Below are 13229 nucleotides of genomic sequence, written 5' to 3'. Positions count from 1 at the left end.
CCGAACCGTGGACAAGGAGGAAGGTAGAAGACTGAAGATCGGTCCCCCGATCCCCGGCTTGCAGATGCAGTTTGCCGCCTGCGGGATGCCTTACAGGGAGAGAAGGTGTTCCTCGGCAGAGACATCCTTTTTTTCGTTTGTTTGTTTTAGTGAAGAACGTCCATAAAGGACATCCTTGGCATGCGCAGAGCAGCCAGCATAACACTTGGCTGCTCTGCACATGCTCGACCGGCCGACTGGCTTCCGAGGGAATAGAGAATGCAAGTGAGCTACAACGAGCAGTTCATTAGCATTCCATTTCCTTGATGCATGGCCGTTCCCTACCGATTCGCTATGGAATCGGTAAGGGAAGGGCTCTTCCGAGGACCTTAGTGCATCTGGTCCTGAGTTTGATTCCCACTGCAGCTCCTTGTGACTCTGGGCAAGTCACAACCCTCCATTGCCCCTGGTACATAATAAGTACCTGAATATATGTAAATCTCTTTGAATGTAGTTGCAAAAACCTCAGAAAGGCAGTACATTAAGTCCCATTTTCCCTTTCCCTCTCTCTCCTTCTCTGCACATATTCAGCAGACTGCTAAAACCCATTGTGTCTTTCTCTATAATAATCAGTAAAATTTGCCCATTCCTTTCTGAGAACACTACCAGAACCCTTATCCACACTCTTATCACCTCTCGCTTAGACTATTGCAACCTGCTTCTCATGGGTCTCCCACTTAGCCATCTCTCTCCTCTTCAATCTGTTCAAAATTCTGCTGCATGCCTTATATACCGCCAGTGTCGCTATGCTCATATTAGCCCTCTCCTCAAGTCACTTCACTGGCTCACTAGCCGTTTCCGCATACAGTTAAAATTCCTCTTATTGACTTACAAGTGCATTCACTCTGTAGCTCCTCAGTACCTCTCCACTCATTTCACCCTACACTCCTCCCCGGGAACTCCGTTCACTGGGTAAATCTCTCTTATCTGCACCCTTCTCCTCCACCGCTAACTCCAGATTCCGTTCCGTTTATCTTGTTACACCATATGCCTGGAATAGGCTCCCTGAGTCAGTATGTCAAGCTCCATCTCTGGCTGTCTTCAAATCTAGGCTAAAAGCCCACCTTTTTGATGCTTATTTAACTCCTAACCCTTACTCACTTGTTCAGTACCCACACTATCATTCCCACCTTAGTAATTCCCTTATCTCTTATTTGTCCTGTTTTCTGTCCTAATTAGATTGTACGCTCTTTCGAGCAGGGACTGTCTCTTTACGTTCAAACGTACAGCACTGCATACGTCTTGTACTGCTATAAAAATGATAAGTAGTAGTAGTACTATTAGCCACCAAGTTCATAGAAAGTTAATTATGTTCACTGGCTCAGGCTGCTTGCTATGTGAATATTCCATCAGTGCTTCATTATTGCTACCAAGTATTACATATTAAGGACATTTGCTTTAAACTGTTTTAAAATTCTTTTATCAAGACCTAACATGCTTTTTTTTTTTTTTTTAAGAAAAATATATGTCAGGCAGCTCTGTTTGTCTGCTTTTTGGGTGAAGGAAGCAGCTTCACAGCAGGAATACTTTTAAATTTCCTCTCTGCCCTAAAATCGATGACATTCTGGCCCTTTGTCCTACAGACTCAAGGAACTGAGCTTGACTACTGGTGTTTTTGGTTCTTGGTCTCCAATATGTTAGTTTTAGAATAATTATTTTATGAAAACGTATTTGAATTTGTATCATATCTTATTTATTCATGAAGGGCCCTTTTTGTGGTAGTGGGGTATGTTTTGAACTTAATTTTAATAGTGGACAATAATTGTGGCGATTATTTCCGAGACATAGAGGCTGGTGCAGTTTAACCTGTCATCACAGAGCTGATAAGGAAAGCTAAGAGGGACTTCGAAAAAAAAGATTGCGTTGGAGGCAAACACACATAGTAAAATTTTTTAGGTATACTAAAGCAGGAAGCCGGCAAAAGAATCGGTTGGACCGCTAGATGACCGAGGAGTAAAAGGGGTGATCAGGGAAGACAAAGCTGTAGTGGAAAGATTAAATGAATTTTTTGCTTCGGTCTTCACCGAGGAAGATTTGGGTGGGATACCGTTGCCGGAAATGGTATTCGAAGCTGACGAGTCGGAGAAACTTAATGAATTCTCTGTAAACTGGAGGATGTAATGGGGCAGTTCTACAAACTGAAGAGTAGCAAATCTCCTGGACCAGATGGTATTCATCCCAGAGTACTGACAGAACTGAAAAATGAGCTTGCGGAGCTAATAGAAATATGTAATTTATCCTTAAAATCGAGCGTGGTACCGGAAGATTGGAGGGTGGCCAATGTAATGCCGATTTTTAAAAAAGGTTCCAGAGGAGATCCGGGAAATTATAGACCGGTGAGTCTGACGTCTGTGCTGGGCAAAATGGTAGAGACTATTATTAAGAACAAAATTACAGAGCATATTCAAAAGCATGGATTAATGAGACAAAGTCAACATGGATTTAGTGAAGGGAAATCTTGCCTCACCAATCTACTACATTGGTGAACAAATATGTGGATAAAGGGGAGCCGGTTGATATTGCGTATCTGGATTTTCAGAAGGCGTTTGACAAAGTACCTCATGAAAGACTCCAGAGGAAATTGGAGAGTCATGGGATAGGAAGTAGTGTTCTATTGTGGATTAAAAACTAGTTAAAAGATTGAGAACACAGAGAGTAGGGTTAAATGGTCATTATTCTCAATGAAGAAGGGTAGTTAGTGGGGTTCCCCAGGGCTCTGTGCTGGGACCGTTGCTTTTTAACATATTTATAAATGACCTAGAGATGGGAGTAACTAGTGAGGTAATTAAATTTGCTCATGACACAAAGTTATTCAAAGTCGTTAAATCACGGGAGTCTAAATGGCAGATGACGTTTAATGTGAGCAAGATAAAAAGTGATGCATGTGGGAAAGAGGAACCCAAATTATAGCTATGTCATGCAAGGTTCCACGTTAGGAGTCACGGACCAAGAAAGGGATCTAGGTGTTGTCGTTGATGATACGTTGAAACCTTCTGCTCAGTGTGCTGCTGCAGATAAGAAAGCAAATAGAATGTTAGGTATTATTAGGAACGAAATGGAAAACAAAAATGAGGATGTTATAATGCCTTTGTATCGTTCCATGGTGCGACCGCACCTCGAATATTGTGTTCAATTCTGGTCGCCGCATCTCGTACAAGATATAGTGGAATTAGAAAAGGTGCAGAGAAGGGCGACGAAAATGCTTGGAGAAAAGGCGGCTGAGGGGAGATATGATAGAGGTCTATAAAATAATAAGTGGAGTTGAATGGGTAGATGTGATGCGTCTGTTCACGCTTTCCAAAAATACTAGGAGTAAGGGGCATGCGATGAAGCTACAATGTAGTAAATTTAAAACGAATCCGAAAAAAAATTTCTTCACTCAACGTATAATTAAACTCTGGGATGCGTTGCCAGAGAATGTGGTAAAGGCGGTTAGCTTAGCGGAGTTTAAAAAAGGTTTGGGCGGCTTCCTAAAGGAAAAGTCCATAGACCATTATTAAATGGCCGGGGAAAATCCACTATTTCTGGGATAAGCAGTATAAAATGTTTTGTACATTTTTGGGATCTTGCCGGGTATTTGTGACCTGGATTGGCCACTATTGGAACAGGATGCTGGGCTTGATGGACCTTTGGTCTTTCCCAGTATGGAAATACTTATGTACTTATGCATGCACTAGCACTTGGTAGGTTGAGGGTTGTTTACATCATTGACCATTTGTATGTTATATACTAATAATAATAAAGTTTGAAAAACTGTACCGTAGAACATACAAACAGGAAATCAAATTGTGGTAAATAAATTAAACTCAACAAGAAACAGGCAAATCTCCATTCTCAAAAAATAAATAAATAAAAATAGTCTTGATGTTTAGCTCAAAGACACTGGTTACTTTCACTTAACGAAGTCAACTAGATCTATTAATAATTTAACCTCAACCATCAAACCATGCCAAATAAAAGTTTCATTGTTTACTGGGAAAACTTTGCAAACCCAAAAAACCCTTATCAGTAAGGTAAAAAAAGAAACCAACAACTTAGATGAGCTACTGGTGTATGGCAGTGACAGAAAGCAGCATAGAACACATTAGTGCTGATAAACTTTTCTAATGTCAACTGTCTCAGGTTATATAAACACATTGCAGACATATGTAAGAGCCTTGGTAAGAGCCAGTTTAAAAACTGGTGCACCTTATTCATTCCACAAAACAGGATAGGCCAAAACAACCCTACATGTAAAGTCACAGCAAAATTAGGGGGAGTAGGGATCAAAGAGGACTGAGGTGACTGGAAAATACTTTTTTTTGGTGGCTCCAACTACATGATGATAACTGTAAGCAAAAATAAAAAAAGCAACAGACTCAATTTGGACCCATGTTTTGGCACAAAAATGCAGACAGACTCAATATGGGCATGTGTTTTGGCACAGCAGAACCTGCATCAAGAGTCGTGTGATCTTCTGAAAAACTTGCTTCATGGATGCAAGTGTAAGTTGGTTCCTCAAACAGCGCCAATTGTAGAAGCAGAACTGTACACATGGTTCTGTCAAAACCTTGTGAGTGGTACATACAAAATCTAAGATGTTTCCTGCACTGATAATTTTCTATGTACCAGTCTCAGAAAGTCCTCATGCAGGTACAGCTGCACCAAAATATGGGAATGTGTCGAGTCTGTTTGCATTGTTACTTATCACTGGTGTCAGCTAAATGCGCTATGATTGGCTGAGAGAGACCTGGAGGGGGCATAATCAAAAGGGACATCCAAATAGTTTTGATTTGGACATCCTCGCACTTCCCGATCCGATTCTCTCCAGCGGTGGTCATTTCGGGCACACAAGAAAAACACGTCCAAAAAGGCCACACATCACAAAATCTGAAGAAAAAAAACGTCCAAGTGCTCTTCGGGGATGTACCACGTGGAGTTAGTGCATCTGGCTGTATATACGGTATCACTAAAGTACTTGAAGCGGTGCAAAGAAACGCTACGAGAATGGTATGGGATTTGCGTTACAAGATGCATGAGAGACTTGCTGACCTGAACATGTATACCCTGGAGGAAAAGAGAAACAGGGGCGGATAGGATTCAGACGTTCAAATATTTGAAAGGTATTAATCCGCAAACGAACCTTTTTCGCAGATGGGAAGGCGGTAGAACTAGAGGACATGAAATGAGATTGAAGGGGGGCAGACAAGAAAAATGTCAGGAAGTATTTTTTCACAGAGAGAGTGGTAGATACTTGAAATGCCCTCCCGCGAGAGGTGGTGGTGATGAAAAAACGGTAATGGAATTCCAAAAATGCGTGGGATAAACATAAAGGAATCCTGTTCAGAAGGAATGGATCCTCAAAAGCTTAGCGGAGATTGGGTGAGCCGGTGGTGGGAGGCGGGGATAGTGCTGGGCAGACTTATATGGTCTGTGTCACAGCTGGTGGTCAGTGTTGCCAGGTAGGTGGTTTTACTGCCCAATTGGGCGGTTTTCCGCGACCCGCCGCGGGAAATTTTTGCCCGCGGCAGGTTGCGGTTTTTTGGGCTTGTTTTGGGTCTTTTGGGCGGTTTTTTAAGTGGTTTTTTTTTTTGGCCGCGGGGGCGGGGCTAGTGGGATTTTGGGCGGGGTTAATGATGTTCTGGGTGGGGCCGATGACTGGGAGGCGGGGTTGATGATGGCGGGGGTGATGATGCGGGGGTGGGGGTGTCAGGGGCGGGGTTTGACTTTGGGCGGGTTTTGGTGGGGAAAAATTTTTCCACCTGGCAACCCTGCCGGTGGTTGGGAGGTGGGGATAGTGCTGGGCAGACTTATACAGTCTGTGCCAGAGCTGGTAGTGGGAGGCGGGATAGTGTTGAGCAGACTTATACGGTCTGTGCCAGAGCCGATGGTGGGAGGTGGGGCTGGTGGTTGGGAGGCGGGGATAGTGCTGGGCAGACTTATATGGTCTGTGCCAGAGCCGGTAGTGGGAGGCGGGGCTGGTGTTGGGAGGCGGGATAGTGCTGGGCAGACTTATGCTCAGTGTTGCCAGGTGGGCGGTTTTACCGCCCAATTGGGCGGTTTTCCGCGACCTGCCGCGGGAAATTTTTGCCCGCGGCGGGTTGCGGGGTTAGTGACGTTTTGGGCAGGGTTAGTGATGTTCTGGGCGGGGCCGGTGACGGCGGGGTGATGACGTGGGGGTGTCAGGGGCGGGGTTTGAGTTTGGGCGGGTTTTGGGCTGGATTTAGGCTGGTTTGGGTGGGAAAAAATTTTTCCACCTGGCAACCCTGCTTATGCGGTCTGTGCCCTGAAAATGGCAGATACAAATCAAGGTCAGGTATACTATAAAGTAGCACATATGAGTTTATCTTGTTGGATGGACCGTGCAGGTCTTTTTCTGCCGTCATCTACTATGTTACTTACCATTCACCAATTCCTATTTTAGGCCTCCACACCTGACTTCCTCAAGAGAAACTCCAGATCCTGTATTATTCAGTCAGCCCCGCACCCACCTACCCATCAGATGCCCCCGCACTCCTGGATTTGAGCCCACTCTCGGACTGGAAGTTTGGACGCCATCCTAGGGGGAGGGGGCGCAGCTGGGTTTTTTTTTACTCACCGTTTGAACATCTGCTCCATGTCCTTGATCTGCTTCCTGGAGAACTCCTTGAACTCCGTGTAGGGGTTGAAGACCCTCAGGCTGGGCTGTTGCTGGTCTCCGACGCCCTCGTTCAGGTCGCAGCGCCGCTGCAGCTTGGCGCTCAGCTCCGAGTCCGCCGTCGTCGTCGTGACACCCGCCCCGGCGGGGTGGTCGTCCTCCTGGGCAGCGCCGTCCTCGACCAGCGCCGGCTCCTCCTCACCCTCCTCGATCCTCAGCCGCCTGTTCAGCTTGTTCGCCAGCTCGTCCGAAGCCATGGAATTTGGCGCGCGAAACACACAGATATTATATATTATGTATAAGGGGGGGGGGAGGGGAGCGGAAGACTAACGAACAATCACCTCAGAAACACACCTGAGCAACTGTCTCGCGCTCTCTCTCACCCACCAACAACAACAACCTAACGGGCCGCCTTAACCGCTTCCCCTCCCCCTGCTGCTGCCGCGAGCCAACCGCCTCTGCAGCGAACGTTCCCCTGCTCGTGCAGCATGTGTATGCTGCCCCCTGATTGGTCAACGCCGACGTGCAGGCGGCAGCTAATTGGCCAGTTCTTTTTTTTTTTTCCCTTCTTGGTTGCGTGCCTGGGGCGTCTGTCTGTTTCTCTGCCTCTCTCTCTCTGTCTTCCGGTCAGCGTGTACAGACTGTTGATTAGAGAGATGGTTTTGCCCTATGTGGGTTTAGCTAAGAGGTTGCATTGCACCACTGCGAATTGCACATCTCAGTTCAGCTGCAACTTTCCAAACTTCCTCTTCTTCAGGCTGCAGACGTGAGAATCCTGAAACATGAATCTATCTGAATGCATGAGGAGGATACGCTGCATGATGCGCGGCAGGTCGAGAGGGCTGCGCTTTACTGATTTTATGTTAAAGTATTTCTATAGAATCAGCAGTTACAATATTTGAATGGGGGGGGGGGGGGGGGGGCTCTTCAAACCGGGTCCCAATGCACAGTCCCCGGCTGTAAGACGAAGATTTCAGGTCTTGATTGCAAGTGTCCCCTGAGGCAGAAGCGAAACAAGGGAGCTATACTGTCTGGCTTTAAGGACTTCTACTGTTTGCATTGGGACCCGGTTTGAAGATTACTAGCAGATATCGAGGAGAAGCTAGGTTTTTGAAATTTGTTGGTAGTAGGTCTCTTTGTAGTCGCCAGTACTAATCCTTGTTGACATTTTGCAACTTATCTTATTCTTTCTGTTTGTTTGCTACAGCTAGTTTTTCTCCCTATGAGGAGTTGTCTATCGCTGAAGTTGGATTTCAGAGAGTAGTTCGAGTAGAGAGAAATGGTAGCCGTGTTAGCCCACTTTTCAAGGTAATCAATGGAAATAAAACATGGAAAAGAAAATAAGATGATACCTTTTTTTATAGGACATAACTCAATACATTTTTTGATTGGCTTTGGCAGGTAGCCCTTCTTCGTCAGATTGGAAATAAGAAAATGGTGGCAGATGACACTATATAATTCAGGGGCGTAGCCAGACCTCAGTAGGATGGGGGGGCACTGTTTTGCCACTGACCCCCCCCCCACCACTGCAAAAACCGTCCCCTGTCGCCGCCAGGTACCTTGTTTGCTGGCAGGGGTCCCCAACCCCCGCCAGCCGGAGTCTTCTTCAGCGCCGGTCGACTCTGACGCCTTCGCTGTGTGATGATCTGTTTCGAACTCCTTATGTCCTGCACCGTGCACATCCTGTATGTAGCCCCGTGCAGGACGTAAAGTGTCAGAAACAGATTATCACACAACGAAGGCGCCGGAGTCGACCAGCACTGAAGAAGACTCTTCAGCTGGCAGGGGTTGGGGGCCCCGCCAGCAAACAAGGTACCTGATGTGGGGGGGGGGGTCAAATGTAGAGGGGGCCAGGGCTTAATCTGTGGGGGCCCATGCCCCCACATAGCTATGCCCCCGGTATATATAAATGAAACATCAAAGCATTATTTCAGTGACAGTCTAACAGGATGAGAGTGGGTAAGGTGAGAGATGGGTGGATGAGGGACAGGGAGAGATATGCATGGAAATAAGAGGGTGACAAAGCAGTACACTTTTATGGTTTATAACGGGCTACAAAACCAAGATCTATTTTAAGTCCTGTCTGGTGGGTGTCAAAATATTTAATCATTCTGACTTCAAAGGTCTTAAGTTCCTGTATTATTTTAAAGTTCCCTTAAAGGGAGTTACCATTTTCAGAACCATGGAATTGCTGGACATTCCCAAAAGAAATGATAAAATGTACTGACTGCTCCATGACATTTGGCACAGATTGGAGAACACTACATGCCTTATACAGTTGTACCTGGGTGAAGCAGGCATTAAGCACTCTAAAATAGCATTCCCTATATCCTGCATTAGAAGTCAACCCAGGTAGCCCTTTATTCCTTGTCATCAATTCCAGACCAATGGGTTATGTCCATCCACCAGCAGATGGAGACAGAGAAAAAATGGTTCCAAGCACTTTGTCCCTTAAGTGTATTGGGCAGCCTAGCGGATGGTGGACAGATGTTCAGCTCCTCTTGGTGATGGCTAGCTCCTGTTCAAGCTTGGCTGGGGATGGTTGAGGAAGGGGTGTGCTGGTTAGAGAATGACACGGGGCCCTGCAGTAACCGCAGGGATGGGGACGGAGCTTGTGGGGACTGATCCCACAAGGACAGGGACAAACTTTGTCCCCTTGTCATTTTCTACTTTGAAGCCTGTTAATGAACTGGACTGTTATTTATGTTTGAGTGATGCAGACAGTGATTTTTTGGAAAAACAAGCAAATCTGCTGGTCACAACTAGCAAAATTTGCATGAGGGACCCTGTACATCCTGCTACCAGCACATCTTCTTTTGCAGGAAAGACAGTGGAAGACAGGAGAGGTAGACTGAATCCTGAGATTGTTGATGACTTCTTATTCATCCACAGATTAAAAAGTCATAACAGTGCTTCATAGGGCATATTTCACCCCTCTAGGGCATACAGAGCAGGTTGTATTTTGTACCCCTGTATATTTTAACAGGGTGGATTAGGATTCCTTGGGGTAGTAGAAATCAGCCATTGTTGGGGTTGGAAGGGTAGAGGGTGTGGTGAGGAGGGTTATTATAGCTGTTCGCTATTATTATTGTTTTCTTTTTGTAATTTATACACAATAGTTGAATAGCATATTGTTCCTTTTTATACTTTAATAAAAAGATTTAAATATAAAATCATAATCGTTTGAGGCATCTGCAGATGGGGACAGAAAGAGAATCCATGGGGATGGGCCAATATTTGTCCCCGTGTCATTCTGTAGTGCTGGTACCTGACTTTAGGTTTGTTTTAAAATGACAGTGGTACTGGATCACTCATCTGCCAGCTAGGAGATACCTAGTGGTACTGGGTTCCTCTCTTACTTTTGCCTGGTGTCTTTGAAGCTCACCGGGGAGGGGGAGGGGTATGGAACTAGGAATGGAGGAGTGGCCAAATGGTTAGAGCACTGGTCTTGCAATCCCGAGTTGGCCGGTTCAAATCCCACTGCTGCTCCTTGTGATCTTGGGCAAGTCACTCAACCCTCCGTTGCCTCAGGTACAAACTTAGATTATGAGCCCTCCTGGGACAGAGACATATCCAGAGTACCTGAATGTAACTCACCCTGAGTGTGAGCAAAATCTAAATAAATAAATATATGGAATGTTGCTACTATCTGAGATTCTACATGGAATGTTGCTAGTGGAGGAGTGGCCTAGTGGTTAGAGCACCGGTCTTGAAATCCAGAGGTGGCCAGTTCAAATCCCACTGCTGCTCCTTGTGATCTTGGGCAAGTCACTCAACCCTCCATTGCCTCAGGTACAAACTTAGATTATGAGCCCTCCTGGGACAGAGACATATCCAGAGTACCTGAATGTAACTCACCTTGAGCTACTACTGAAAAAGGTGTGAGCAAAATCTAAATAAATAAATAATAAAATAGGATGTGCCATACTACTATTTACTTTTCCTGCTGGGCAAATGTTTGCTTGCACAGCTAGATAAGTTGTTCTTTTTTTCTTCTTCTTCTTCTTCTTTCTTTCTTTCCCTTCAGAGTGTACAAGTTAAAAAAAACACACCCCAAACTCCACTTTTGGACTCGAGTTTTCTTTTTGGTGGGTTTCTGGAGTCGCAGACCTCTTTCTGGCTTTCTGTGACTGCAGCATGCTCTTTCTGTTGCTGCTGCTTGTGGTAGTCGGTCCTTGTTTGTTGGCAGCACACTTCCTTTCCACGCCTTACCAGGTATTTATTTATTTATTACATTTGTATCCCACCTTTTCCCACTTCCTAGTCGGCTCAAAGTGGCTTACGTAGTTCCGGAACAAATACAGTATAGGGAGCTTAGCCGAGATTGGATAACAGAGCCGGTAGTGGGAGGCGGGGCTGGTGGTTGGGAGGCGGGGATAGTGCTGGGCAGACTTGTACAGTCTGTGCCCTGAAAAAGACAGGTACAAATCAAGGTAAGTTATACACAAAAAAGTGGCACATTTCTTGGGCAGACTGGATGGACCGTGCAGGTCTTTTTCTGCCGTCATCTACTATGTTACTATTACAGTGACAAGTACAGTAAAGCAGTATCAGTAAATATGTTGGGGTGATTTAGACAAAATGTTAGGGTGTGATCATGTGTCGAGTTTGAGAATTGTCTGTTTCCTGATTAAAATGCCATATTTCATTATTTGGTGTTTATGTCAGATACTGTGGGCCTCCTTGAACAGATGATTAGTCGTAGATTTCAGGCGTTTTGGTAGAGAATTCCAGAGTTTTGTGCATATGTACAGTGGGGGAAATAAGTATTTGATCCCTTGCTGATTTTGTAAGTGTGCCCACTGACAAAGACATGAGCAGCCCATAATTGAAGGGTAGGTTATTGGTAACAGTGAGAGATAGCACATCACAAATTAAATCCGGAAAATCACATTGTGGAAAGTATATGAATTTATTTGCATTCTGCAGAGGGAAATAAGTATTTGATCCCCCACCAACCAGTAAGAGATCTGGCCCCTACAGACCAGGTAGATGCTCCAAATCAACTCGTTACCTGCATGACAGACAGCTGTCGGCAATGGTCACCTGTATGAAAGACACCTGTCCACAGACTCAGTGAATCAGTCAGACTCTAACCTCTACAAAATGGCCAAGAGCAAGGAGCTGTCTAAGGATGTCAGGGACAAGATCATACACCTGCACAAGGCTGGAATGGGCTACAAAACCATCAGTAAGACGCTGGGCGAGAAGGAGACAACTGTTGGTGCCATAGTAAGAAAATGGAAGAAGTACAAAATGACTGTCAATCGACAAAGATCTGGGGCTCCACGCAAAATCTCACCTCGTGGGGTATCCTTGATCATGAGGAAGGTTAGAAATCAGCCTACAACTACAAGGGGGGAACTTGTCAATGATCTCAAGGCAGCTGGGACCACTGTCACCACGAAAACCATTGGTAACACATTACGACATAACGGATTGCAATCCTGCAGTGCCCGCAAGGTCCCCCTGCTCCAGAAGGCACATGTGACGGCCCGTCTGAAGTTTGCCAGTGAACACCTGGATGATGCCGAGAGTGATTGGGAGAAGGTGCTGTGGTCAGATGAGACAAAAATTGAGCTCTTTGGCATGAACTCAACTCGCCGTGTTTGGAGGAAGAGAAATGCTGCCTATGACCCAAAGAACACCATCCCCACTGTCAAGCATGGAGGTGGAAATGTTATGTTTTGGGGGTGTTTCTCTGCTAAGGGCACAGGACTACTTCACCGCATCAATGGGAGAATGGATGGGGCCATGTACCGTACAATTCTGAGTGACAACCTCCTTCCCTCCGCCAGGGCCTTAAAAATGGGTCGTGGCTGGGTCTTCCAGCACGACAATGACCCAAAACATACAGCCAAGGCAACAAAGGAGTGGCTCAGGAAGAAGCACATTAGGGTCATGGAGTGGCCTAGCCAGTCACCAGACCTTAATCCCATTGAAAACTTATGGAGGGAGCTGAAGCTGCGAGTTGCCAAGCGACAGCCCAGAACTCTTAATGATTTAGAGATGATCTGCAAAGAGGAGTGGACCAAAATTCCTCCTGACATGTGTGCAAACCTCATCATCAACTACAGAAGACGTCTGACCGCTGTGCTTGCCAACAAGGGTTTTGCCACCAAGTATTAGGTCTTGTTTGCCAGAGGGATCAAATACTTATTTCCCTCTGCAGAATGCAAATAAATTCATATACTTTCCACAATGTGATTTTCCGGATTTAATTTGTGATGTGCTATCTCTCACTGTTACCAATAACCTACCCTTCAATTATGGGCTGCTCATGTCTTTGTCAGTGGGCAAACTTACAAAATCAGCAAGGGATCAAATACTTATTTCCCCCACTGTAAGAGAAAACTGACACGTATGTTGATTTATACTTCAGGCCCTCATGAGCCAGTGTTCCTACACGTGCATTTACCTTCCTACTGGCTTGACTGGAGGGCAACGCAGTGGTGGCCACAGGGGTTGGTTTTCTTTCCCGGTGGTCCGGTTTATTTTGGCTGGGCCCTACTGTGTAGAGTTCTGCTTTCCGTCTTTTGAGTCTGCTGTTCCCACCTTTGGGCTGTGTGACCTG

General features: G+C 45.6%; 1 protein-coding gene across 1 annotated transcript in view; it reads right to left on the bottom strand.

The window, feature by feature from the left end:
• EFHD2 (EF-hand domain family member D2) overlaps positions 1-7119 on the bottom strand; it is a 59815-nt gene extending 52696 nt beyond the window's left edge. Inside the window, exon 1 of the mRNA XM_030186123.1 lies at positions 6617-7119. Within this exon, the coding sequence (XP_030041983.1) occupies positions 6617-6912 (296 nt within the window). The 5' untranslated portion in view covers positions 6913-7119. The remainder of the gene's footprint in view (positions 1-6616) is intronic.
• Positions 7120-13229: the final 6110 nt, after the last annotated feature.

The sequence above is a fragment of the Microcaecilia unicolor genome, chromosome 13 (assembly GCF_901765095.1).
Source record: "Microcaecilia unicolor chromosome 13, aMicUni1.1, whole genome shotgun sequence".
In the NCBI taxonomy this organism is placed as follows: Eukaryota; Metazoa; Chordata; class Amphibia; order Gymnophiona; family Siphonopidae; genus Microcaecilia; species Microcaecilia unicolor.
Note: the sequence above shows the minus strand (reverse complement) of the source record. Positions and strands in the feature narration are given on the sequence as shown.